The sequence below is a fragment of the Rhinolophus hipposideros genome (assembly GCF_964194185.1).
Source record: "Rhinolophus hipposideros genome assembly, chromosome: 1".
NCBI lineage: Eukaryota > Metazoa > Chordata > Mammalia > Chiroptera > Rhinolophidae > Rhinolophus > Rhinolophus hipposideros.
Genome location: NC_138047.1, coordinates 47,553,631 through 47,581,486, shown reverse-complemented (window position 1 = coordinate 47,581,486; position 27,856 = coordinate 47,553,631). Strand labels below are relative to the sequence as shown.

The window sequence follows — 27,856 nt, the reverse complement described above, 5'->3', positions numbered from 1 at the left end:
TAAAATTATAGGGAAAGTGACACAGACATAAAGGGCTGGGTTACAGTAGATAATGATAGACATAGATTAGGGTTTTACTTTGATGGACCAGGCATCTGCTCATATGGTATAAATTGAGAGATGCCAATGAAGGATAGCTAATATTATATTCCCTGGATATACACTGGAATTCAGTTTGGTTCTTCCCATTCTTTATACTATGACAACTCTCTCAGTGGATTTCTCCAAGTAGGAGAAGAAATCAGGCAGAGTCAGAGTCAAAGAGGCACATAGGAAGGATTCCTGGAACCATAGGTGATGTCAGACTATGTAGGCATCCATCTGGTTTGGTCACGGCTGATGTTCAGCAAGTACGTACACTTTTGACTCTATTAGCTGTAAACTTGTTGAATACTTCTGTAGGTTTTCATTAAAAGCCAATGCCAAGGTTACCTACGTATTCCCTTTATCTGCTTACTCAGCTTTATCCCTGGGTACGTCTCAATTCCTGACATCAGACAGATGAACAGGTGATGTGTGGTACAGCAAAATATTCCAGGACACTCCAGCATTATGGCTGGTGTAACTTATGTCACATAGGTACCTATGACAAAACAGTTATCAAATATCATGACTGTCACCCTTGGGGAAGTATAATAGTTCTGACCTTTTGGAAGAAAAGCTGCATCAACATTAACAAAAGGCTGTAATAGACTCTGACATGTAAAAATGGTACCGAAAGATCCCAAATCAGAATTTTGTTTCTTTTAGAGTGTGAAGTCCAGTAAAATGGTTGTGGCCATATCATTAAAATAAAGTTAAAATGGAAGCATTTCTCTATAATCATGTACTTAGATTGCAATTATACTAAGGAGAAAAAATATTTATAATCTTATTTATTCTTGTGTAGTCAGAGCGATTTACAAATACAATATGAATCTTTCCTGTTTTTTGTTTGTTTGTTTTAACTATGGTATTGTATTTCCAGTCAGTTTTAAAATAAGTATTCCTCCAACTCATCGCCTGTCACTTCCTGATTTACAAAGAAAAATATCCGGGGCTCTACAAAAAAATTCAAATATATGACGATATTTGAACTTCATGGGCTCTGTCATGACAAGATCCCTTGGCACATGCTGCCTCCTCTTCCTGGAATGTCTGTTACCTTTTTTACACCAGTTACCCTTTCAATCTCCAAAGTTCAGATCAAATGGCATCTCCAATGCATATTCTCAGCATATGTGATGTTTCACCTAATGTAGGCATCTATAATCATATGCCAAATGAATTATTTTAGACAAACTTGTAAAATAACTTTTATAAGCTTTAAAGGAGAGAGATGTGTGTGCCTTCGTAATATACTTGTCACATTGTGTTGAAGATATTACTCCCAAAATTTTGAAAAAATATTTTTATTAAAATATAGCTAACATACAATATTATATTACTTTCAGGTATACACAATAATTATTCAATATCTGTGTACCTAAAGAAGTGATGACCGTAAGTCCAAATACCATCTGATACCGTACCATGCTATCACATTATTGACTATATTCCCTACGCTGTACATTACATCCCCATGACTTATTTGTTTTATACCTGGGAATTTGGACCATTTATTCCCATTCTGCTCCCCCCACCTTTTTTAAATTTATCAATTACAGTTGGCATTCAATATTATTTAATGTTAATTTCACACGTAGGGTTAGATATTTTTATAATTTAAGAAGTGATTCACCTGACTAATCTACTACCATCTGGTACTATACAGAGTTATTACCTTATTGACTATATTCCCTATGTTTTACTTTGTATCCCCATGACTACTTTGTAACAACCAATTTGTGCTTCTTAATCCCTTCCCCTTTTTCACTCATTTCCAACCTCCCTCCTGTCTGATAAATATCAAAATGTTCTCTATATCTATGAGACTGTGTATGTTTTATTTATTGGTTTATTTTGTATTTAGATTCCACACATAAGTGAAATCACATTGCATCTATCTTTCACTGTCTGATATACTGCACTCAGCACAACACCCTCCAGGTCCATCCATGCTGTCCAGATGGCAAGAACCCATTCCTTTCCCTGGCTGAGCAATATTCCACTGTATATCGTATTTCCCCGAAAATAAGACCTAGCCGGACAATCAGCTCTAATGAGATTTTTGGAGGAAAAATTAATATAAGACCTGGTCTTTATAATATAATATAACATAATATAACATAATATAAAATATAATATAATATGATATAATTAATATAATGTAATGTAATATAATATAAGACTGAGTTTTATATTAATTTTTGCTCCAAAAGACGCATTAGAGCTGATTGTCCGGCTAGGTCTTATTTTCAGGAAAACAGTATATCTACCACTGACTTTTTTATGCATTTTTCCATCTAAGGAAACCCAGGACATATCTCAGCCACTGTAAATAATGTTGTACTGAACATATGGATGCACACCTCCTCTTGAAGTACCATTTGGGGTTTCTTCAGATAATTCCCCAGAAGTGGGATTAGTAGGTCATTCTTTGTCTCTTGTTATTCCTTTATTTTAAAGTCTATTTTGTCTGACATATATTGCTACCACAACTTTATTTCTGTGTTTCATTTTCATGAAAACATTTTTACCCCGTCCCTTTCCTTTCAGTCTTTGTGTGTCTTTTGACTGGAAGTGAGTCTCTTGTAGGCAGCATGTGTAAGGGTTTTGTTTTGTTTTTTTTCTTATTCATTTAGTCACCTACCTTTTGATTGGAGCATTTAATCCATTTACATTTAAAGTAATTGTTGACAGGTAGTTATTGTCATTTTATTATTCATTTTTTTTTATTTTTTTTCCCTTCTCCATCTTAAATAAATCCCTCTAACATTCCTTGTAATATTGGTTTGATGGTGAGAAACTCCTTTAGCTTTTTCTTGTCTGGGAAACTCTTTATCTGTCTTCTGATTCTAAAATGATAGCTTTGCTGGGTAGAGTCATCTTGGTTATAGGTCCTAACGTTTCATCACTTTGAATATTTCATGCCAATCCCTTCTGGCCTGCAAAGTTTCTGTTGAGAAATCTGCTGCTAGCCTTATGGGATCTTTCTTGTAGGTAATTAACTTCTTTTCTCTTGCCGTTTTTAAGATTCTTTCTTTGTCTTTAACCTTTTGCATTTTAATTATGATGTGTCTTGGTGTGGGCCTGTTTGGGTTCATCTTGTTTGGGACTCTCTGTGCTGCCTGAGTCTGTATGTCTATTTCCTTAAGCACATTAGGGAAGTTTTCAGTCATTATTTCTTCAAATAGGTTTTCAATTACTTGCTCTCGCTCTTCTCCTTCTGAATGTTTGTACACTTGATGCCTCTTAAACTCTCCTCATTTTTTTTGGATTCTTTTTGCTTTTTGCTTTTGGGAGTTTCTTTTGAGTGTTTTTTGGTACCTTATCTTCCAAATTGCTGATTCGATCCTCTGCTTCATCTTATCTACTGTTGATTTCCTCTAATATATTCTTCATTTCAGTTATTGTATTCTTTTTTTCTGACTGGTTCTTTTTTATGTTTTCTGTCTCCATTTTTATGTTTCCTATCTCTTTGTTAAAGTTTCCCCTGATATCATTGAGCATCCTTATAACCAGTGTTTGGAACTATGCATCTGGTAGATTGCTTGTCTCCATTTGTTTAGTTCTTTTTCTGGAGCTTTGTTTTGTTCTTTTATTTGGGACATGTTTCTTTGTTTCCCCATGTTGGCTGCCTCACTGTGTTTGTTTCTATGTATTACATAGGTCTGCTATGTCTCCCGTCTTACTAAAGTTGCCTTATGTAAGAGATGTCCTGTGGGACCCAGGGGTGCAGTCTCCCTGGTCACCAGTACTGGGTGCTCCAGGTTTGTCCCTTGTGTGGGTTGTATGTTCCCTACTGTTGTAGTTGTGCCTTGGGTGCTGTTTGGATGTCAATGGGAGGGATTGACCCTCAGGCTGATTGGTTGTGAGAACTGGCTATGACTAGAGTGGAAGAACTGCTGTGCAGGTGCTGACCTTTCAGAGCAGGATTTGCTTTAGTGGAGATCCGGTGCCTGCATAGTCTGCCCTTTGGGTGTGTCATTCTTGGAAGTGGCCAGGTGATGCTCCAGCCCAGGCTGATGCTGGCCACTGGGCCTGCAAACCCTGGGGCCTCCAGGGAGGGGACCCACTGCAGGCCAAGTTCAGCGACAATCTGTGCCCTGCCCAGTGCCACCTGGCATGAGCCACAAACAATCCAAATATAGCCACAGCACGTGTTGTGCTTAGAGTTACCTTGAGAGGCCAAGCCATAAACCTAGGCCATTTTTCACTAGTGCCGCATTTAGGGCAGCTCAGTCAGAAGTATGCGACACATCGAAGCTAGGTGCTGCTTATTTGGGTTTTGTGAACCTTTGAGAGACTTTAGGAAAGGCCATAGCATGAGCTAAGACAGATTGTTTATACAGAAAAGCCACTACAAGTGGGGGTGTCCCTACTTGTAGTGGCTTAGGTAAGCCAGATTCTGAGGGAGTAACTAGGGCCAGGCTGAGGAAAGGTGATAGCCAGTTTAATGGAGCCACAGACGTGGTGCCTGCCTATGTTTCCATGCAGTAACAGGGAGGGCTTAACAAAGAAACAATGGCTTCTGCCAGTTCCTCTGTCTGAGAGAAAGCTGCTGCTTCAGCTCTCACCCTAAGGCCAGCCAACTCAGTTCCCCCTCAGATGTCTCTGTTGCCTCTCGAGCTGCTGGCCCAGCACTGGAGTTCAGAGCAAGTGAATCCATCAGCAAGCAAATTGATGTGCAGTCCCTTTGAGAGAAGTGCCTGGAATGCAGCCACCCTCGGTCTCTCTCAGCCACAATCTTCACTGGTTTTCACAGCCAGAAGTCATGGAGACTTCTGTCCCCATCACTGGAACCCTGGGCTAGGGAGACTGGCATGGGGTGCCCTTTGGGTGGAACATTCACAACTGAGATATCCCTTCTGACTTTTAATGTTCACACATGGGTGTGGAACCAGGCTGTTCTGCATCTCTGCCCCTCCTACCAGTATTGAGGTGGCTTCTTCTGTATGTCTGTAGCTGTAGGGCTTAGGTTCAGCTAGATTTTTAGGCGATTCTCCATAACGGTTGTTCTGTGGTTTAGTTGTAACTGATGTGGTCCTAGAAGGAGGTGAGCACCACGTTTGCCTACTCTGCCATCTTGACCAAAAAATCTAGTACTCCTAAAATATTTCAAAAGAAGATAATTATCTGAGTGAGAAATAAGACTGACCTACTTTGTTATTCTAAAGGGTGACCTATAAATGATTTTGGAATGAAAAATCATTTTTCTTCCCAGATTATTTTATATATATAATTGTCTAACTTTCTATATTTCTAGTTATACTTCTGATGATGTTGTATGAATAAATATTCAAGTTCTAATTCTATGATTTGAATGAACCACTTCTCAAGTAAACTACAGGTGCCCTATGGAGAATGTTATTAAGTTAATTATAATGCATTTCATGCTTGTATAGGGCTTGTGCTCCCTCAATAATATAAAATCTAATTAATAGATGTATAAGATAGCAATTTTTCTGTTATAAGATCTCCGTTTACTAACCTCAAAATAGTTTAATTAACACTTAAATTTTATGTAGTATAGTTTTATTAAAGAGTAAAGGGGCATGTTTTAAAATATAGTGAGGTTACTATGTAGTGATAAAACTAACAACTGTGTTTAGCTATTTTCTCATTCAATAAAGATGTTTTTAAGCTTGTATTTTGCATCCTGTATCACAGACATATTATATACAAAGTACTATCATTTTATGGAGGATGCAATATGGCTTATTCTCTTAGCCATCTTACATCTTGCAAGGACATTAACTGACAAAGTTGATTCAGTTTATAAATGAATAATACATGGCAAATTCTAAGTAGTAGGCATTATTGTAAGTGCCTCGGATAACCATGTGAGTTGATGGATACTCAGAACCACCCTATGAGGCAGGTGTCATTAATATATTAATTTTATAGATGGGAAAAGTGAGGCACAGAGATAATTTATTTGCCCAAAATCACATGATAGTAAGTGATTAATACGGGATTCAGAACCAAGCAGTGTGGCTCCAGATTCTGTCTAGCTAATCTCGAAGCTATATTTCTATATTATACATGAAAGGACGACCCTATCCATCAGAAACGATGATTGTAAGAGAAGTTTTCAGACAGCAAGAGAGATTGGAACGATGTTTTGAAGAGTGAAAAACTTTACATTGGTAGAGATTGTAAGTGTGTTATAGAGGGAAATGGGAGGTAGCCATAAAGGAGTTACAAGAACATAGAAATAAAGTTTGGAAACCACAACATATATTCAATGGATCATAAACATGGCAGTTAGCCTGGATAGGAATTTTTTTTAGAATTGTGAGAAAGATGAATATGTTCACAGTACTTTACTGATATGATTATTTGATAAATTATATCAACTCTATTAAAATAACATTATCCTTTAACTCATTTTCTACATAAATTGATTTTGATATTGACGATTGCTTATTTTTTTATATATCTTAAATACCAATCTCTTATTTTCCTCATGTTACTTTCTTCTCACCATTCCTACCATTACACTGAGATATCATCATGTCAGCAATTTACTTGTTACTCAAAGAGGACTTTTTTTTTTTTAAACAAAAGATGAATGTGTATAATTTGGACATTAATAAAAACTTGCAGGTAAACATTTCCTAAATAAGAATGCAAAATAAAAAAAGACTAGCAATTCATCTACTATTTTCTTTTCAGGTAAACCAGTGATGATAGTGACAGAGTATATGGAAAATGGCTCTTTAGATACATTTTTAAAGGTAAGATTTGAGACAAATTTAATTTTTCAAAGTGTTACTCATATACTGATCATGATATTGAAGTTGAGATTGAGCCACTTTAAAGCTAAAGTTTTAAATAGATAGAAATGCCTGCAGTTAGAATAATTATACTACAAGAAATTTACTTTGGTTTGAAAATTGTTCTTTTCAGAAAACTTCAAATTATGTATTTACAGTTTCATTTAAGTATATGTTAATTTGCCTGAAAAAAAATAAAGAGGAAAGGTAGGAGGAAAGAAGGAAAGAGAAAAGGAGAACTGAAAGAAAGAAAAGGACAAAAAGAAGCTTTTACTAATACTTAACTTTCTCAAAGTATATAATATCAGGCAGAACAAGGAAACATGTCTAAAAGGTCTGGGCAAATTATCAACATTAAGGGGTCAAATAGGCTTATAACCCACCTGACGGCCAGCCACTGCTTGTGCCAATGGAGTCATCATGTGGTAACAGAAAATACTAATCCTGTATTGTCAGATCTTCCTGGTTTGAGGAAAAAATACATATATATTTTTATGTGTAAGTCTCCAAATTTTAAACATTGGCAACTCATTTTATTAATAAAAAGGTTGTGCTAGACAGTGTAAGATATTTGCAGACCTGATTAAACCTATAGGCTGGCAGTTTTTCATCTCCAGTATAGCAATTATTTTTATTGATTAGGGAAGGTGATAGGAATGACGTTTTTATGATCACAAGAGGGGCCTATGCATTGAGTATGACAGCAGTCCACTGACAAGGCCAACGTCCCTTCCAATCTCTAGCCTCTACCAGATTCTGGTGCCAAATTTCTTATACATATCTTCTAGTTCTTCAGTCTGTGAAGGTCACATCATTCCTTTATTTCAAAATAAACTTCAGGTGAGCCTTTTTCTGTGTGTCTGTATTAAGTTCAGTGCCCTTGACAAAGACAGCAAGCTCCCAAGAAGTGATAACATTTTCCTCATCATTCCTCTCCTATCTGCTACTGCAGAACCTCCCTTTATCTCCTCGGACCATTTCTTCTTTATACCAATCTGCCTATCTCTCTAGCCTCTTTCAAAGCTCCTTGAAAATGTAATGTGTTAACCCTAGGCAAGCAGCAGGTTCCAGTGGGCACACACTCCTCTGATGACTGAGAATAAAGGAGTTACAATACCGAGGACAATTAAATGCGATTTTTGACAAGGGCTTTCAAAACAGTTATCTGCTTTGATCCAGCGGAACACTGATAAACATTACCAAGTTAATTATATAGTTTCCAATTTTATTGGTTCTTCTGATAGAAATTGCATATGCATTTGGTGATGGTATTCATTTGGACACGGAAGCAAGATCCTTTTATATTTTCCCCCAGTGACTGGCATTGCTGGACTGATAGCTCTATGGTGGTGTCTTTACAGAAAAATGATGGGCAATTCACTGTGATTCAGCTCGTTGGCATGCTGAGAGGCATTGCTGCGGGAATGAAGTACCTTTCGGACATGGGCTATGTGCACAGAGACCTCGCTGCCAGAAATATCTTAGTCAATAGCAACCTGGTGTGCAAGGTGTCTGACTTTGGACTCTCCAGGGTGCTGGAAGACGATCCTGAGGCAGCATACACCACAAGGGTAAGATCTAAAAGAATGCATTTCTGAAACTGCACTAGATGCATTCCATTTTTAAAGATTTTCAAGGAAATAGCAAAAAAGGACATTTCTCCAACATACGAAAAGAGAGAGAGAAAGAGAGGTAGTGGGGGATTTTAAAAAATCCAGTTGATGCTCCCTGTTTGAGACCAGAAAATTCAAATATTAAATTCAGATAAGCAAAATATTCACCTTATGAGTCTCAATAATTTATTTTTTCCAAAAGATACTGAAAATTAAAAAGTTTAAGTTCAGAGTAGATACAACAAAGCAAAAAATCATATATAATTTTAAATGTAAAAGACAACTACAGAATCTCCTACATTAAAACTATATATATATATATATATATATATATATATATATATATATACACATATATCTAGACAGTATATGGATACATAAATATGTATGGCACTAATGGGTAGCTTAAACTCTCTGCAGTATAGTATATTCATTTGTAAAACAAATACAAAAATATCTAAACCTACCTTTTAAGGATTTAGATGGAATAAAAGAGTTGTCCCTTCAAAAAGTTTTGATTTACTGACAGTATGTTAATGCCTAATTGCCCTTCTTACATACTATATAAACTGTTAAGCTCATATCTTTGGAAAATTGTTCACTAAGTCATGTTGTCATAATTAGCATAAATCAACACTCTTTTCCGCATTGGAATTGCTTCCTGAATTGATGTTATATAACTGACAATTATTTCTGTGTAAAACTGTGAGTATCAGTACAACAGACTTTTCTGGGCAGTCTATGTATTGTACTTCTTGAGTTTAAATCCCTTATGATAAACTACATTTGTTTAATTCTAAATCTTTACAATTCCATCAAGTTTAACTCCTTGTGAAGACAGGCATGCATCGTATATTTTTCACTATACAATGAGGTTAACTTTTGTTTCAATACAAAAGAACACTTTCGTTGTCCCTTATTTTTATGATAGGTGTGTTTCACATTTTCTTCTTCAATTCAGCTTTTCAAAATTACTTCTTCTTATAGTCTAACAACAAATTATTCATAGATTATAAGATTTATATATGTTGATTTTTTCGTTGTAGCTTTGTGAATCAAAGATATTTAGGGATTGTACTTTGCTGAAGATCAAGAGTAACTTATCTAAGCAAACAGTCTTCTAATTGTCGGCTTAATAAATCAATAAATTAATTGATGGATAGTAATTCCTCTTCCTCTAGACTTAATTATTTTTGTCATTATTTGTATTAAATGAAACCTCATTTAAGAATTCTCTTGGGATTAGATTTATACTTAACAAACTTGGCCTAAGCAAGATTAAGGTTATAGAAAAATCCATTCCCAGTAAGATTGGTTGATGTCTTAGTTAAATGCATAAAGTGGATTGTCAAGGTCTGTGTCAAGGTGTCATGCTGGGGAAGAGGGAGACAGATGGGGAAGCAGAGATCCTGAGACCCTCAAGACTTATTCCTATGAAATGGGGTGTGGTGGCAGTTTGTGGAAAATGCATATACTGAGAGATAAGAAGGTAGGGAACTTCAGATAGTACTGATGGCCAATATGATGCTCAAAAGATTGGGAGAAACATTCTACATTGCAGTATAAAGTAATCAACAAGCTACACTTTTAAGACGTATAGTGATAACATAGATTATCACAACACATAGGCAGACCTAGTTGTGTGATCTTACCTATGAGTATTTCACTAACAAAAGTATATTTCAGGAGACTCTTCTTAAAGTGGCATTGCCATATTTCTAAGGAGCAAATAATACAAATTTAATTTGAATAATTCAAATTAATTCAGAGAACAATTTCAAGCATTACATGAAACTCTTATTTCCTCATATGTCTCGAAACTTTGGTTCATAAAAAGCAGTTTAAGTTCCATTTTTTTTCTAGTATGTGGATTAAATTATTCCCTTCCTGCAAAATGGATAGGCATGTGTTAGTCTTTTTAAACAAAAATATTCAAATCTCTCTCTCTCTCTCCTCTCTCTCTCTCTCTCTCTCTCTCTCAGCTCCTTTAATATATTTTTTGCTTATAAATGGAATGTTTGGTTGCCCAGGGTTGCTGTCTTTTAAAAATTAAGACAAAAAAAAAAATCCATCGTGAAAGGGAAGTATAGATAAATGTTTATTTATTTAGTGAACTAAGAGAGAACCTACCTCACCAAATTTTTTACAGTGTAAAAAATCCCAAACTTGATAATGTTGTAAGTTTTTCACCATAATCTAAGTTCAATAAATTTTAAAGTGGTTGAATTAAGTGATAAATTTACCTCTTAGGGGGGAAAAAAGCCTAACCAAACAAACACAAAAATATGCTAGCAGAAAATAAGAGAAATCAAGTCTAAAAGAGATTGTATGATGTCAGTATAACTAAGTTTTTAACACATCTGATTTTCATGCTTGTCTTATTAACTGTTAAACATCTCGGAGTTGCATTTAGCACTGAGACTTTCCACTTACAATTCCTATATTAAAGAGAAAAGCACCATGGGAATTTGAGTTCTTTATCCTCTGGTTGAAAGTCATGAAATTATACATTCTTGATTTGCTTAACTGTGTGTTTTCCCCACTTAGAGCTGTCATCCTGATACTGTAATTGAGACGTGGGCCCTGTATATGTTCCAGTAGTCAAACAAAATTTAAACCAGAAACCTTCTGGACAGCCAGTTAGGAGTCAGTTTACAAGTGCTTAGAAACGGATATGTGAAAAGAGACTGCATGCTGTCAAACAGATTCACTTAAAAATGCTATATCTCTTTCTGGATTTTTTCAGCAAGGCAGCAATATCCCTAGATACATTTGAAGTGTGTGAGAATTTTTTTTATTCTTTTCCAATTTTAGGGAGGCAAAATTCCAATCAGATGGACTGCCCCAGAAGCTATAGCTTTCCGGAAGTTTACCTCTGCCAGTGATGTCTGGAGTTATGGAATCGTGATGTGGGAGGTAGTGTCTTACGGAGAGAGACCATACTGGGAGATGACCAATCAAGATGTAAGCATGGGACTATCTCCCGTCAAGTTTGTAATGAAATACTTTTGCTCTCTGAGTCAGGAGACATAATACTTTTTCATTTCTGCACATGAGATTTACTTTAAAAAATGAAATATTTCACTTACCCTCTAATCTGTTTTGTTGTTGTTGAAATATCCTTTATGCAGAAGCTTAAAATGAGTTAGAACAAAGGGAAGAAAGTTATTATTATATAAAAGCTCAGTCCCTCGACAGACAGTTCCAGCTATACTGTAGTGATGTTCAACTCGTTTTATGTCACTATCATTTTCAAAGATAAAGAAAGAACCATCAAAGAATGAGTACTGACAGGAAAGTTTTTATGATTTGCATTTGATAAAGGCAGCTAAAACCCTAGACCCAAATGATGGATGATAATTGATTTAATAGTGGATGCTCTTAGAGGATAAAAAGGAAAAATCTATGTTTTGTTTTGTTTTTTAATTTAAAAATGTAGGAAAAGCTGTACTGTCTATTTGATTTGGAAGGATAAAACAGATTTTATCCCACGTGGAAAAATAATCCATGCTTAAAATAATAGAATCCTAGAATTAAAAGAACCATGAAATAATCTTCTATTTAAGTTTAGTACGTTTACTGTATCATGCCTAACACATGGCTCTTTGGTCTATTGTAATTACTTTTGTAATTTTTCATTGTTATTATTCAATGCAACCCTTTCCATTTTGGATCCCAGTTAAATTTGATATTTTCCCATCAAATAACAAGAACAATTATAAAAGCAGCTAACATTTATTTAGCCCTTACTATTTGCCATACACTGTCTTAAGTGCTCTACCAACTAATATATCATTACTTCTTTATAAAACGATTATATTGAAGTCTTAACTGAATAGTGTGCTGGTTTAAAACATTTTTTTTTCTCTGTAATTCTTTCTTTCATCCAGCTCTGTAAAATCTCTCTCTAATGCATTCAGGGGTTGTTAGACAGCTACTGTATCTCTCCAGACCCATGTCCAACAACAATTCCATGCCAGATATAAAAATTCAAAAAATTCAAGTCCTCTCTAAATCAGAGCCAGTGCCATATCCATTTGAAAGTATTTTCCACAACTGCAGGATCAGCCTGACTGTTGGTACGTACGTTGGGAAGGAAGAATGGTCAGATTTTTGCTCTCCCTCCTCTGCCAAAGGCTGTGTCTGGACTTCTCAAGACTTTCCTGGGTAGAAAGGTGGAACAGAAGGGACAAGAATGTTTTCATAATGTGTGGCGATTGATGCCTCCTATGAGGCGGTCACCTAAACTTGAGTTTTTTAGTGATTGATGTGTCTGAGCTTTCCCAAAGCCCCTTGATGAAAGCCTCCTCCCTGCAACGTCCCTAGAGAGAAGGATGTATTCCACCTCACTTCTCCCAGTTCCTCTCACTTGCACATGCTCTCTACCTCACAGTCTCTTACTGTACCATACACATGTCTGCTTCACCTGAGGGAAACACATTCTTCTTGGATGCTCTGCCAGTCTTTCCTCTTTTCAATACTATTACAGACTGCCCCAGAAAGACTGCCTTCTTCAGATTTGCCCCAGTGAGAAGCTAGGATCACACTTCAGCATCCCCAAAGATTACAGTTGACCCTTGACAATGAGGTGGTTAGGGGCACCAACCCCTACACAGTTGAAAATCCACACATGACTTTTGACTCCCCCAAACCTTACCTACTAATAGCCTACTGTGACTGGGAGCCTTGCTGATAACATAAGCAGTCAGTTAACACGTATTTTGTATGGTATGTGTATTATACACAGTATTCTTATAATAAAATAAGCTACAGAGAAGAAAATGCTATTAAGGAAATCATAAAAAAGACAAAATACATTTGTAGTATTTACTGAAAAAAATTACATGTCAAAGAACTGGTGCCGTTCAAACTCATGTCGTTCAAGGGTCAAATGTATTTCATAGCATTCTTCTCTGATTGCAGTAGTAAATTGGGCTGATGGATTCTTGCCTCTTTCCAAGTAAGTATACAGCAAGACATCTAAAATTGCTGCATCGGTTTTCTTTGTGCTACATTTACTAGGTGAAGGAGTGGGTTATATCTCCCTAAATTTGGGAGAACATAGTATCTATTGTCTTAAAGTCTATGGTTTTAGGAGCAGGACTCTGATAAAAGTATCACTGAACTCTTGCTGTGTATTTAACAACCCATCAGAGAGATATTATTATTCCTGTTTTGCAGTTAAGAAACTGAGCCTTGGAGAGATTAAATGACTTTCTTTCAGTCAGAAAAATAAGAAGTGAAAGCAAAATTTCAAGCTGGTTCTCCACACTTTTTATACCTAAACACCACACTGTCTCCAACTGAATTCATGTCTACTTCTTCCCTTTCCTTTCCCACCAGTGATCCTAGATCACCCTTCTAATGGAATATAAGATATTCATTCCATATTGAATAATTTCTCAGGATTGACCTAGACTAGCTGAAGAGTACACCTGTTTGCTACTTTCTGTTCCCCAGATAAATGCTAAATGCTAAGCTGAGCTGCAGAGCACTTCTTGGTTTGGCTTCTATCTTCTCTTAAGACTCATTTCAATGTCATGCTTTCCTTTAGTTTTTGTGAAAGCATTTAATTCTATGTTGCCAGCAAGCTTTTTCCCTTCACTTAAGGAAAATAGTTGTCCCTCATTTGCCTAGTTAATTCCTTCTCACACTTGTGATATTTTGAATTGTGATTCTTTCACTCAGAATTATTAGTCCCCCCTAATTATTTGTCTGATATGAATATGTGTAGCATTATTGTCCACATTATTGGCAGTGATACTTGAGATAGTGCTATCTGTCGTAAGTAAAATTATAGACTAAAGTAGAACATGACACCAGGTAAATTCTCCTAGTGTTTCTGCTGACCTTGACTGGCTTTGCTTATGTTCTTTGGGGTTGGCTGATCTGCAACTTGGCTTTGCTCCACCTGGCCTCCATTTTCCTCTGGAGACCGGATGTGAACTCATTTGTAAAGTGAATGTCAAGAATAAGCCCAAATGCTCGTAAGCCTGGAACATCTCTATTAAACCCCATTGACCAATCCCGTAATCAGAGGATTGGTCCATTCCTCTGCTCATTCTGAGTGGACAATATAAAATTACATGGAGAAGGACATAGAAACAAAGAGGTGTGAAGGATTTGGGATACATTTTTTTTTCTCCTGATTTCAGCCATTCAAGAGTCTTGATATGCTTCCAAATAACTTTATTTCAAACTATTAAAAAAATACAAGGGAGTGATGATGTAATGTTTTCAGAAAGTTATAAACATAAAAACTAATATTTTGACTTTGGCTGGATATTCTACGAATCTAAATGAGGTTTACAGAAAATGATTATACAGTTACAGATCTTTTTAAAATATCTGCCTTTAGTAGAGTGTCCAATACATGCTTTGCATTTCCTCAACAAGTTCACACTCATTAGTGGCGTTTAATTTTCAGATATAGCACTAAGTTTGATATACCTTAATTTCTATCTAAGTTTGTATCCAATAACATATCTACTATATTTGCAAATCATGATTGGGAAAAATTATCAGAGAACAAAGTAGAAGAAATGATTTGGCAGTTTTGAGTGATATATTCCATAATCTCCACATTCCAGATATTATCTGATTCTAAAAATGTTTTACTTCCATGAAAATGTTACATTACCAAGACATTCAAAATCATCTAAATCTCTCAAAGAAGATCTTTTGCTTTGTCAGGGAGACAGAAAGCTGTAGTAGGTTTCTTTTGATTTAGGATTGCCTCTGTCATCACAGAGAAAAATCATAACACATAATAAAAATAAACTAGAAGGATTAGGATGATTGAGGTAAATACCAGATCATGAACTCTGATTCAAGCTTGGGAAGCTACGAAATACCCTATAGTGAGTAGAAGCTACTTTATTGATAACAAACATTTTAAATGTCAACATTTTTCAGAACGTAAAATACAAACCAAAATAATGAGATCTCATTGCATTACACTTTTATATTTAGTGACAGTGTCTTTCTTTTGTAATTATTGTGAAATATATGAATACGTAAATTATACCTACACATAGGTTACAAAATAATTTAAAAACTCATTTAAGTAATCTGTTTTTCAATCTTCTCATGTTAGGATTATTCTTGCCATTTTTTTTTTCAGTCAGTTGTTGATTACTCTTTCTGTGGTGAGAATATTTGTCTCCCACAGGATATCAACCCACTTTGTACTGGGTGTACCTCTCTTCTTATGTCTATTCTTTGTTTAATTTTTCAATTGTATAGAATAGATAGATATATAAATATATGAACATATATCATTCTTCTTATACTGCTCAAATATTTTATGGTACAACAAAGAGAATATTCTATAGTAATACACAGTTTGAGGACTTTAGTTCTCATACAAATACTCAAATTAACAAGATTTTACAATGAGAAAATTATTCAATTTCTTAGCCTTCCTGTAATAATGCCTGTGTAATAATAAATGTGTTGAACCAACATATATTGGTCTTCTAAGATAATATTGGTCTTCTAAGGATAATGCTACCCTTGGATGCAATTAATTATTTTAGAAAATTCTTACCCTTTTGGAAAAAGTGATATGCAAAGAAATATCACTACCTAAGTTCAAAATTTCTGTTTCTTGCTGTTTAAAAACAAAATCAAAAAACAAATATGTTGAACTGAAAGCAATTCATCTTGGATTCTATAACTCTGGGTCAGTTTCAATGACTATTATGGGAATGGACTTGAATTGAGGACTTTCAAGATCCCTTTAATCTCTGGAACTCTATTGGTCTAAGATGGATGTACTAAGAAAAATGAATATTCAATATATCTTTAATAACTACTGGCAAAAGGAACAAAATCCTAGAAAACAGTGGTATATCTGGAACTATTTCTATGGTATCTTTGATTATTTACAGGAATATGTACTTAACTCTAGCCACTTCCAGGGAGCTTCATATCTCATAGCAACAAAAGGACTCAGATAAGAGATTTCAAGTAAATATCTAGCAACATAGGCACTCACAGTCTAGATAGAACTTGATTCATGAAAACACCCAGCTGATGCTCAAATTCTCCCTACAAACTTCCTACTACACATTTATCAATCCTACATTTTCATACCTCCTGTGATGAAGAATGTACTATCTTACAAAATAACTCCTTTTAATTCTAGATATAAGCTATATCCCCGGCTTTCATGCCAGAGAGACTTAAATGTGAATCTTACCACTGCTGCTTCTTAGCTGTGTAAACACAGGCAATAGTTAACTCCTGGACTCTCAAGTGTTTCACTTGTAAAATGTGTATAATAATTCCTATCTTGCAGATATGTGGTAAAACTGAATATAGATAATACATGTACAATTTGCATCATAGTGCCTATGATATAATGCCTGGGTGAGTCTAGGTCCTCCAAGAAGCCAAGAGGGAATTAGATATACATTAATATTGTTAAAGGGAAATGCTTGTACGGAAACACGTGGAGAGATGAAGGGAAGAGGTGTCAGACTGTGATACAGGTACGGTAGAGATGGAAGGACGATTGAGTGCAATCATCTGAGGCTGAGGTGCAGTTCTAACAGAGGTCGGCAAGGCTGCCAGGGAGCCCTCAAGCCAGCATTGTCTATCATAGGAATCTCATAGGAATGAGCCTATTTTATGATCACTGCCACGTTCACTAATCAACTGGGAGTAACCTGAGTAAAGCATGGCCTTGGTGTAAATGTGATGATGGGTTTTAGAGGGCTAAGGGTTAAGGATTATTGGTCAGCTACCATGCCTGCAGGTGACTTTAGGAAATATATTCTCACAGTTGCCACACTTCACCCCTTTTGCAATACAGACTTCTCCATATAGGTTCAGGGAACATTTATTTCATGATTTTGTGGATTCTTCTTGAGGGGAAACTCAGAAGAGGCAGGTTATGGACTGCACTGTAGCCCCTGTAGCTTCAGTTGATCTCAGGACCTCACCTGATTTTTAGTTTCTTCCTCCTCCACTATCCATTCCGCATTCCCTTCAGCTATCAACTTGTCAGATCGTGGTAGCTTAACAGGTAGTTTCAATCAATCTTTCATTCCTACGGTAAGCATTTTTAGGACACAGTTGTTATAAAGAAATAACAAGAAGGCATCAAGTGTATCAGCTGGGTTCCGCACTTATTTCTCCCTGTCTCCACTGTGTGCAAGAAGCTTCCTGTTGCTTAGTATTAATTACCTTTGCCATCATAGTGACTCTACTCGTTGGCTTGTACCTGGGCACAAGTAGTCCATAGTGCCCTGGTGGCAGCCATAACTGCTAGTTCAATGGAACCCTGTTGTGTCCTTGGGTAGGAGTCCCTGGGCACATAGCACAATATAGAAATTTCTGATTATATTGTATCCTGAGTAATGGCGCCAACTCCTTTCAGAGTGTTGCCTCCAGATTGGTGCTTCAACTATGCCTTTAAAAGATCGCCCAGCATTCTATGAAGCTAGTTGATTCTGGATGATGACCTAGGTATGTAGCGGTTGCTGGAAGCAGCTCATACCAGGTAGTAAGATTTTAGAACATTTCTACCTGAATGAGATTATATTGGTAGCTTACAATCGATGTCAAGAGAGTATTTATATCACATAAAAGAGAAAATATTATAAATCTGTTTCCCCAAAAGGAAAATCCAGTTGCTAATTATCTTCCACCTCATCACTGAGTATGTGATACTCTCGCATATCCTTCATTGTGAAGTGAGTAACGTAGTTGGGTGACATGCTAGGTGGGATTCTATGTTTGTAGATCAAGCATAATGACTTTGTAATGTGGCTGAGGCTCTGTGAATAGCAAAACCAAGCAGTACTCAGAATAGAGTAACCACTGAGTACCCACAGAATAGATGGATCCACTGACCCTTATATGATGGAAAGGGCCCAATAGACTCAACTTGCCATCAAGTGAGTAGTGCCATATTGGGTACTCAGAGTTGTGGTTTTATGCATTGGAAGGAGAGGCAGCATTCTTTAAACTGTGTTTAGAGCATTGATTTACATATTAATGCAAAGAAAATGCAGAGCTTACGATATTTCAGATATAACACATCTGAAATGGTGCCAGATTGTCTGTAAAAATTCTGGTTCTTTTTTTTTTTTTTTCTCTTTTCTTTCCTTTGTTTATGTTAAACACCTAGATTAACAAATGTAATAGTAATAACAAAGCAATTAAGATTATGATTCATTAGTTATACATTATAAATTGTATGGTAAAATGAATAGCCTAAATTGTGCTTTGGTAGACTTCCAGCATTTTACAAACCACCAGAATACTAATGCCATTCATTTCTCAGCCAAACTATGAGGGAAAAAATAGGTAAAAATGAAAAAACAAATTTCAAAATACCTAACAAAAAAATCTAAAGTTATAGTTCTAAATCTATTTTAAAGATAAATTCTAAAGATAATTTTAGAATTAAATCCAATGACCAAATTTTCTGGGCCAAATTCTAAGTTAACTTAGAGACAGGATATTATATTTTTGAATATAAGTATACATGAAAATAAAACTGGTTAAGTAATATATTCTGGAAATCACTTCTCAGATCAAGTAGTACTAATTTATTTTCAAACTAAGCAATTGGTTTAATTTATTCATTCCGTAGTCACATAGAAAGACTAGCTGCTCAGTGAACTAAATATATTTTTTTAAATAGGTGCTAAAGAAAAAAATAAACTAATTGGTATCAGCTTTTTAAAAAAAACACATTATGCAACAAATTAGATTTTAAGTAATTAAGAGTCATTATTTTCACTGCATAGTGAAATATTTTATAGTATAAATTATATTAAGACATTTAATCTTGGTACATATATGTTATTAAAGGGAATAATTACTGTGGGGAGTCTTATAAGCAAATTAATAAACTTACATTAATATATGAGTGCAAATGGTATTTTTCATTCTTTTACTACTTATTTAATCACCATTGAGAATAATATTTTCTCTAAATTTATTTTTAAAAATTTAGTCTTTAAAATAAATTTTTGGTTAGTATCTCTCATTTACCTGTTGTCTTATTGTATTTCTCAATATGCATAAGCGTTTAACACATTAGATATGTTAACTATATGTTATAGTTTTTGTAATATTTTCTACTGTGGTTTGCCTTTTAGTTTATGTTATTTTTGAGTTAACTAAGGTGGGTTGGGTGACTCTAAGGTACAGACAATCCCTGACTTACGATGGTTTGACTTACAATTTGTTGACTTTACCGTGGTACAAAAGTAATACACATAATAAATTACATGCAATATTCAACACTTTATAGCAAAATAGGCTTTGTGTTAGATGATTATGTTTAACTGTAGGCTAATATAAGTGTTCTACGCAGGTTTAAAGTAGCCTAAGTTAAGCTATGATGCTCCATAGTTTAGGTGCATTAAATGCATTTTTGAGTAGGAAATTTTCAATTTACAATGGGTTATTGGGATGTAACCCCATCGTAAGTTGAGGAGCATCTATATTTTGTTCATAGTTATTCAATATTTACTTAACCATTTATTTTTAGAGTCCTGGAGCACTTTCTATTTCTCTGCTTGAACTTCACTCTCAGTGCTTCTCAGGAAGCTTTATTTTATGCCTTTCCTGGGGAGATAAAAACTACACCAACTTCAGACTGTGACCAAGTGCTGATGATCCTCACATTTATAGTATGAGCCCAAATGTCTCCTGTGCTCTAGCCAGATTTCTGCAAATTGCCATATGAGTGTTTTCCACTCATATCAAATAAAACAAATCCAAATTATTCCTGTCAACATTCTCTGTCCCCATGTATGTGCTTGCTTCAAGTTAACAGCAACCACCATAGTGTGATAGACCTGAACTTGTTTTATCTCAAATACTTTTCCTCTCCCCTCAAATCCTTTGTCATAAATGCCCCTGAAGTTTGCTATTTCATTCTCTTTCCATCTGTCACTGCTCTTGTTCAGATGCCATTTTCTTTATCATAGAGACTGGTTTCTTTCCAATCATTCATAATTATCTTTGTAAATTTCCTATTATAATCAGTATATATATATATATATATTTTTTTTCCATTTGTCAGATGAAATCTAAAATCTTTCTGAAAAAAATTAATTCAGTTTAATTTTTAAGGAAATATTCATAATAGGATTTTGAGAAATGCATTCATTATTATTGGTTTTTGGTATCACTTAAACATTTGATTTTTAACAATTGAAAAGAATCTGTATTATATTCAGTAGCATAAACAAATCTTTTCTGGAGTTGGACATTTTGATGACAGAACAGCATCATAAATATTTTGGATCAAACAGTCTCACAGTTAGGTGGATATTCATACATGTGTATGTGTTTAAAATCAATGATGTTTGTAATTCCTGTGTTACTAGACAATTATTCCAAATTCCTGACAGAAATCAGTAGATGAGACCTTAACATTATTAAATGATACATGAGATAATTATACTAAGTTAGCCTTTGACTTATCCATCATTTACCATCCAAAAGTCTCTTTTGAAGTAAAGTTGCTGTTCCATTACTTTAAAAAGAATTTTACAACTAATTTTTAATTAAAAAGACACATTAACTTTTCTGAGAAATCACTAGAAGACTTAATCTCTATGTGACTCCAGAATACAAGGATAAATAAAACACGTACTGTTTATTTTTATGTCAATTAATTTTTAAAATCACCATTCATCAAGATCTGAGGTAAAAATGATTACCATTTATTTTCTTTATACTATGTAAAGAATGCATATCTTTTTATATTGTAATATTTATTTATGTAGTTTTATTTTGCAGCAAATGGAAGTAGTTGGGGATTTTAAAGATAGTGATGCTGGTTGTTACTACAAGAGTAAGAATAAGAAAGGATGAAGGTTGGCTAGTGGAAGAGTTCTCAAGCTTTTCTACACTAAATTGTGATGTTGGGACTGGTTCTGTTTTACACAGGTGATTAAAGCCGTAGAGGAAGGGTACCGTCTGCCAAGCCCTATGGACTGTCCTGCTGCTCTCTACCAATTAATGCTGGATTGCTGGCAGAAAGACCGAAATAGCAGGCCCAAGTTTGATGAAATTGTCAACATGTTGGATAAACTGATACGTAACCCAAGTAGCTTGAAGACCCTGGTTAATGCATCAAGCAGGTACAAGGCCAGATCTAAGAGATTTTCCTGAATTCAGCTAACTCAGATGCATGCCCCAAATATTAAATCAATTAAATCATTTTTGTACACGTTATCCCATGAGTCAATATGACAGTAATTTATTTGATTATGCCGTGATTCCCCGAAAATAAGACCTAGCCGGACCATCAGCTCTAATGTGTCTTTTGAAACAAAAATTAATATAAGACCAGGTCTTATGTTATGTTATGTTGTGGTGTGGTGTGGTGTGGTGTGGTGTGGTGTGGTGTGGTGTGGTGATGTGATGTGATGTGATGTGATGTTATGTGATGTTATGTTAAAGATCCGGTCTTATAGTAAAATGAGACCGGGTCTTATATTAATTTTTGTTTCAAAAGAAGCATTAGAGCTGATGCTTCACCTAGGTCTTATGTTCGGGGAAACACAGTATACCTAAGCTAATAGTGTAACATGCCAGTTTCAAAAAAATGTTAACTATAGCCAAATTCAGATAACATTAAAAAAACAAACAAACACAACACACACACACACACACACACACACACACACTCAAATGCATGAATTTCATGTTTTCGGTCCCACATAGCTGTGAATGGGAAAACATACGATTATAAGACCATGAAAAGCCAATTGAGCACTGATGTATTTTAAACTACAGATACCTAACAATATTAGTTTTGATTTCTTTAAAATAGATTTTAGTGTCTGTCATATTTTATGAACACTGACAATCCCTTTTGGGACTTTACTGTTATGCAGTTGCACACAGATATTTGGCAAATCATTTACTGTGCAGTTGCAACAGACAGAAAATTGAAAAATGAGTAATTTTGTGGGAAAAGTTTGTGTGAGCAAATAAGCATATTTTTATTTTTATGATTGCATTTAAATAATGATTGCATTTAAATAACAATGTTTAAATAATGTTGCATAAAATAATTATAAAGCATACTTTTCCCTTTAACCTGAAAAATTACAGACTTATCCTCTCAAAAAGTAAATCAATTTGATTCTCTACTAGGAAATTTAACAGATTGTTATTTTCACTATATTTGAAGCAATTGTTTATTTTTTGCAAGAAATAAAAGTATGCCACTAACTGAACTGGCTGCCCAATAGCAAGAACTACATGAGAAACAATTTGTTGATAAAGTTACATGTGTTCTATGAATCTGATATAATGTTTGTTTACTAGGGCAAAAAACCATTTTTAAATACAAATGAGGAAATGAATCTTCAAACTCTGTTCAGGCATCATTAACTTTCTGTGGTAGCAACTGGAGAATGCTTCTTCTTAGCAATTAGACCTTATGTTGTTCCTGAAATATCTTCTTTTAAATTATTTATTATCTTATAAAATAGTAAGCATTTCTCTCATCTACGTGTTTGAATTATGTTAAGTTGTCACAGATGGACATAAAGGAAATTGTAAAAATACATTTTTTTATGTTCTAAATTGTATTAATTTATATCAGTATGATCATTATAGCTTGAGAACAGTTTAAAAATCTCCAAAGAATTCTCATATTGTCTTGTGTGTAATATGTAGCATCAGGTTACAAGGTTTCATTTAAACAGATTTGGCATAAGACTGTACCACTCACTACCCATCTTTGTTCAGTCATCTACTAATCCTGATTCTAGAAGATGTTAGTTCCTGACTTGTCTTTTTCTCTTTATTCCTACCCATGGTCACAAAACTTGGTGATTTCAGTAATCATGTAGATGATGTTTGAACGTCTCTCCATACCTTGAAATTATCTCCTTTAGTCATTTTGTTTTCTAACCTACCTTGGACTCTTCTTATAGTCATATTCTAGACTTTGCTATCACCAAAAATTGCAACTCTTCCATCACCTCAACTTCAAGATCCTACTCTTCAACTGTTTTCTCCTTTATTTCCTTGTCAACAAATCTTTTACCCCACTGCTTAATGGCTGCAAATCACTACAACACATTCATTTATTCATCCAGCAAATATTTATGTATCTAATCTGTGTCATGCTGTGGACTAGGTGCTGAGTATACAGCATTGAGCAACACAGTGTAGCGGGAAAGAGAGATTGAACAAAATAAAAACATTTAAGAACAACTTTAGTTTTGGAGAGGAGAGTGAGAGTAGGATTTAGGAGGATAACTAGGAGGCTAGAGTAGTTGTGCAGGTAAGACATGATGTCTTGAACTAAGGTGGTAACAAATGAGTGAGAAGTGGTCAGATGTGCAATATATTAGAGATAGAATGGATAGTAATAGTACGCACAATGGTAGATTGAGAGGGGATTTAGGATGAGGCAGGAGTGAACTCTTGCATCATACAGTATAATGGGAGTCCTTCAGGAGGAACTGGATATGAATAAGATGAATGTGATTTTGGAAATGTTGGGAAGATATTCCTGTGAGAAATATGGAGGCATGAAGTAGGCACATGAATGTGTGAGAGACCTAGACTGGAGATAAAAAAAAAAAAAATACGGAAAAATAGATGCTATGTAAGCATGACAGTGGGTAAAATAGTCTAAGATAAAGTGGAGCTACAGCCTTGGCAGAGAAGATATAGGGCTACATCCTGGTTGCCTCCAAGTTTGAAGTCAGGAAAAGGAGGAATAACAGGCAAAGAAGGTTAAGGAAAACCAGAACATCCAATGTCCTAGTAGCCAAGAGAGAACAGTGATTTAAAACAATAGAAAAAAAGAAAAAAAAGATGGTGTAAGGTAGGATTTCAAGAGGGAGATGGTAGTGGTGGTTGTTGAATGTTTCTGAGAGGTCAGTCTTCTTACAGATTACAAAATGTTTATAGATTTTGACAAAATAGAGGTCATTGCTCACTTCAACTAGAGCAATTTATGTAGAATTGGTTTGGAAGAAACTACATTAGAGTAAGTTGAATTGTAAATGGGATGTGAAAATGTATGGAGAACATGAGTAAAGAGACAGGTATTTGTTCTATATCTCATGATTGACATTTACTTAAGTAAACCCCCATTGATGGATATCTAAATTGTTTTGTATTAAGAGAATTTACTTAGTAAACCATTATAAGTCTTCATTAACTATGGATAGAAAAAAATATGAATAGATTGATTTTGTATTCCATATTTCAAAACATTTTGTTCCATATTAGCATCTGTATATTTTCCCCTACAAATACACTTATAGACTGAAAGATCCATTGACTAGGAACTAACATTTCAATGTAATTTGTTATAAAGTTAAAATATTACTTTTAATATTTATGTTTTATGTGTTTTAGAGTATCTAATTTATTGGCAGAACATGGCTCACTGGGATCTGGAGCCTACAGATCAGTAGGTGAATGGCTAGAAGCAATCAAAATGGGCCGGTATACAGAGATTTTCATGGAAAATGGATACAGTTCAATGGACGCTGTCGCTCAGGTGACCTTGGAGTGAGTAATTTTTCTGATAATTTTTACATAATTGCTGGGAACAAGAAACTTGTTCAGAAATCAATCTGGATGAGGTCAAGGGAAATTAGTTAACCTTTGTCCATGTGTGGCAGCTTTTAAGGAAGCCTCTTCTTTTGTAGCCTTTATTGTTAACAACTGCATGAGTAATGGTACTTGTGGCCAGTATGTTTGCTTCTTTGCTTCTAATAGCATTTAAATATTGAATAATTGGAATAACAACTCTTTGGAAAACTACTGGTATTTTATGTTGTGGAAAAGATGTTTTCTCGACAAAAGTTTTATACTGGTACCTATGTTATATGAATGTAAATATAAAAAACTGTAAGCACAATTGGTGTGACTAGTCCTACATACAACAAAACATAATCATTAAATTGGCTATGATGAATACCCAGGAAACAGCTGCTTAAACGAAGCCTCGCTGGCAGGACTCTCATTTAATCTTTAAGTGGTGCACCTTATATTCTTGCAATCCAAGGATATATATTAGATCCTGCCTCTGATTTGTTATTTGGTACAATCTCAGTGGAACCAATTGTGCCCTTTTCTGTTTGCACGTTTAAGATAAAAGTTTATCAAATCTAACTAAATAAAAATCACTAGATTTAAATATTAAATTCTTTAAGGTTGTAAGTTGTTTGTATTTTATTATATAGTCTGTATGTGTAATTATTTTAGACTATATATATTTGTTTTTTTTGTGAAAATTAACTGTTGTTATGGTGGTTCCGTCTAGATTACGTTTACATGAATGATGTTTTAACCTGTGAATATAATAACACTTAAATTACCTACAAATTCAAAGGTTAAAATATTGTTATAAGGATTAGTACAAAGTAGACCATTGTAAAGCAGTAAGCCACAGTCCTTATTCCATTACTTCACATAATATGTGCATTAAGTAGTTCTCTGTCACCATTTGTATTATTCTGGCATTTTTGATTCATTGAATTCACTGCTCACTCACACAAAAGGTAACAGGGTACCATCATTTAACACCAGTTAATGTCACATTCTTAACAGTCCTCTTCCTTCAGACCTATAATTAAAAAGACCTAAAATAATTACTCAGCTTCCTCTCATAATTTACTGAATTTCATCCTCACTATCACCACCAAATCATATCTATTTGATGACACATTTGCTTGGCCCATTATTTCTTTGGACACTCAAAGAACTCATTTGTGCTATATTTAAAATAGTAAACAGAAATTTTTACTGATAATTTAAAACTATTTTTACATTATTGCTATTTAATTTCTCAGTAAAAATGGTCATTTTAATTTATTAAAGTCATTTGTCATTTTATATTAAAATGATACTGTAGGTATTTCTTCTACCCAATGTCAGATTACTTGTAAATATATAATAAAATTATTTGCATTAAACAATGTCTCTTTTTTTATTAAAATAGCACATATACATATATTTAAATCTACTACTCTTTTGCTTCTCCTTTCACAGAATGATTTTAAGCACAAATAGTGGTTCTTACATTAACTATCTGTTTTATTTTATCTTATGGGGACCCCAATATACTATAAATGTATTTAATATTTTAGCATTATGGTTTCACATTTTCTTATTTATTTTTATTCTTTTCCCTTTACTTTCCTATCTGCCCATCTATCCCTAAACTCTCATTTTGTATGTTTCTTTCAAAACCTAGTAGCTTCTTCTATCTGCTTATAATGGTTCTCCACCTCATTTCTATTCTCAAGTAATTTTTGTCTGGTCAGTTTTTCTTTACTTGGTTCAACTTCTTCTATTTATATTACTTTGGTAATTTCTTCCAATAGTGCTTCCTTTCAAATACTGTTGTCCTTTAATTCATTTACTGTAACCAGAAGAGCAAGATGAAGTTATGAGATGTATCAACACATTCCCGTTCAGAGAATATTGGTCTCCATAAGTCAATTGCTTCAGATTCTTGGAACCCATATAAACATATTCCTTATAAGGAACTGGGCCAGCTAACATGAACTCCAGTGAAGCTGATTTGTTGGAAAGTCTAGCACCTAAAAATATGTGTACTCTTGTCTATTGTTTTTGACCACATTCTTCCTATTTTGATAAATATAATAATCTAATTATCAAAATATTATGTTAAATAAGCCACAAAACAGTGAATGTTGAGTTACTCGTTTGGTCAGAAATATAAAGTATAAGAAAAATATTATCTGTACATTTTGCTTGTCCCTTACCCCCAAACAATCAGTCATTTTTAAGGACTTATGGCAAAGGAGCTAGGTTATCAGCTAAGACAAAAACAATTTCTTAAAACACTTTGATAATTATTTTTATACTATTCTTTATATCTAAATATTAACTTTATGGAGGCTGTACAATATTGTAATAAAATAATTAAAAATTCTCACTGGTGCTACTGTCAGGGCATAATAGAAACTGACAACTGGAAGAATACATTCATTCCTGTAATAAATGCTTAGAAAAAAATTAAAATCATTAATATAAAACAAAAGATCAAATTGCCGTATAAATTACAAAAATATGTTATAATTTGTGCCATCAAATTTGTTTTCATAGTGGGTTAGAAAACGAAGAGTGAAGAATTACCATTTTTCAGAACTGCATACGTAAAAAGTTCCTTCATAAAGGTTTAATTTTGTTTATGAACTTTTTTTTTTTTTTTGCAAGTGCAGGCATACAGGGCTTAATGTGGGAAGGAAATGGGAAACTTGGAGATCTTAGATTCAAAACATGTTTAACAAAAGAGGCTTTCACTCCTAGATATTTCTGTCTGCTGTTCTCTGTGCCTAAACCTTGCTATTCTGTATGCAGTACTCATATTAAAATAATTGTTATGGTAGTAAAGTCACA

At 34.4% G+C, this 27,856-nt stretch overlaps 1 protein-coding gene across 10 annotated transcripts in view; it reads left to right on the top strand.

Moving 5' to 3' along the window:
• Positions 1–27,856, top strand: part of EPHA5 (EPH receptor A5) — a 366,730-nt gene that overhangs the window by 329,924 nt on the left and 8,950 nt on the right. For 9 of the 10 annotated variants that reach the window (XM_081026671.1, XM_081026670.1, XM_081026667.1 and 6 more), the window contains 5 exons: positions 6,760–6,821; positions 8,222–8,431; positions 11,288–11,437; positions 21,395–21,588; positions 24,839–24,994. In XM_081026671.1, the coding sequence (XP_080882797.1) occupies positions 6,760–6,821; positions 8,222–8,431; positions 11,288–11,437; positions 21,395–21,588; positions 24,839–24,994 (772 nt within the window). Of the gene's footprint in view, positions 1–6,759; positions 6,822–8,221; positions 8,432–11,287; positions 11,438–21,394; positions 21,589–24,838; positions 26,402–27,856 lie in introns of those variants that run through there. The other variant, XM_081026663.1, reaches the window with a different exon arrangement.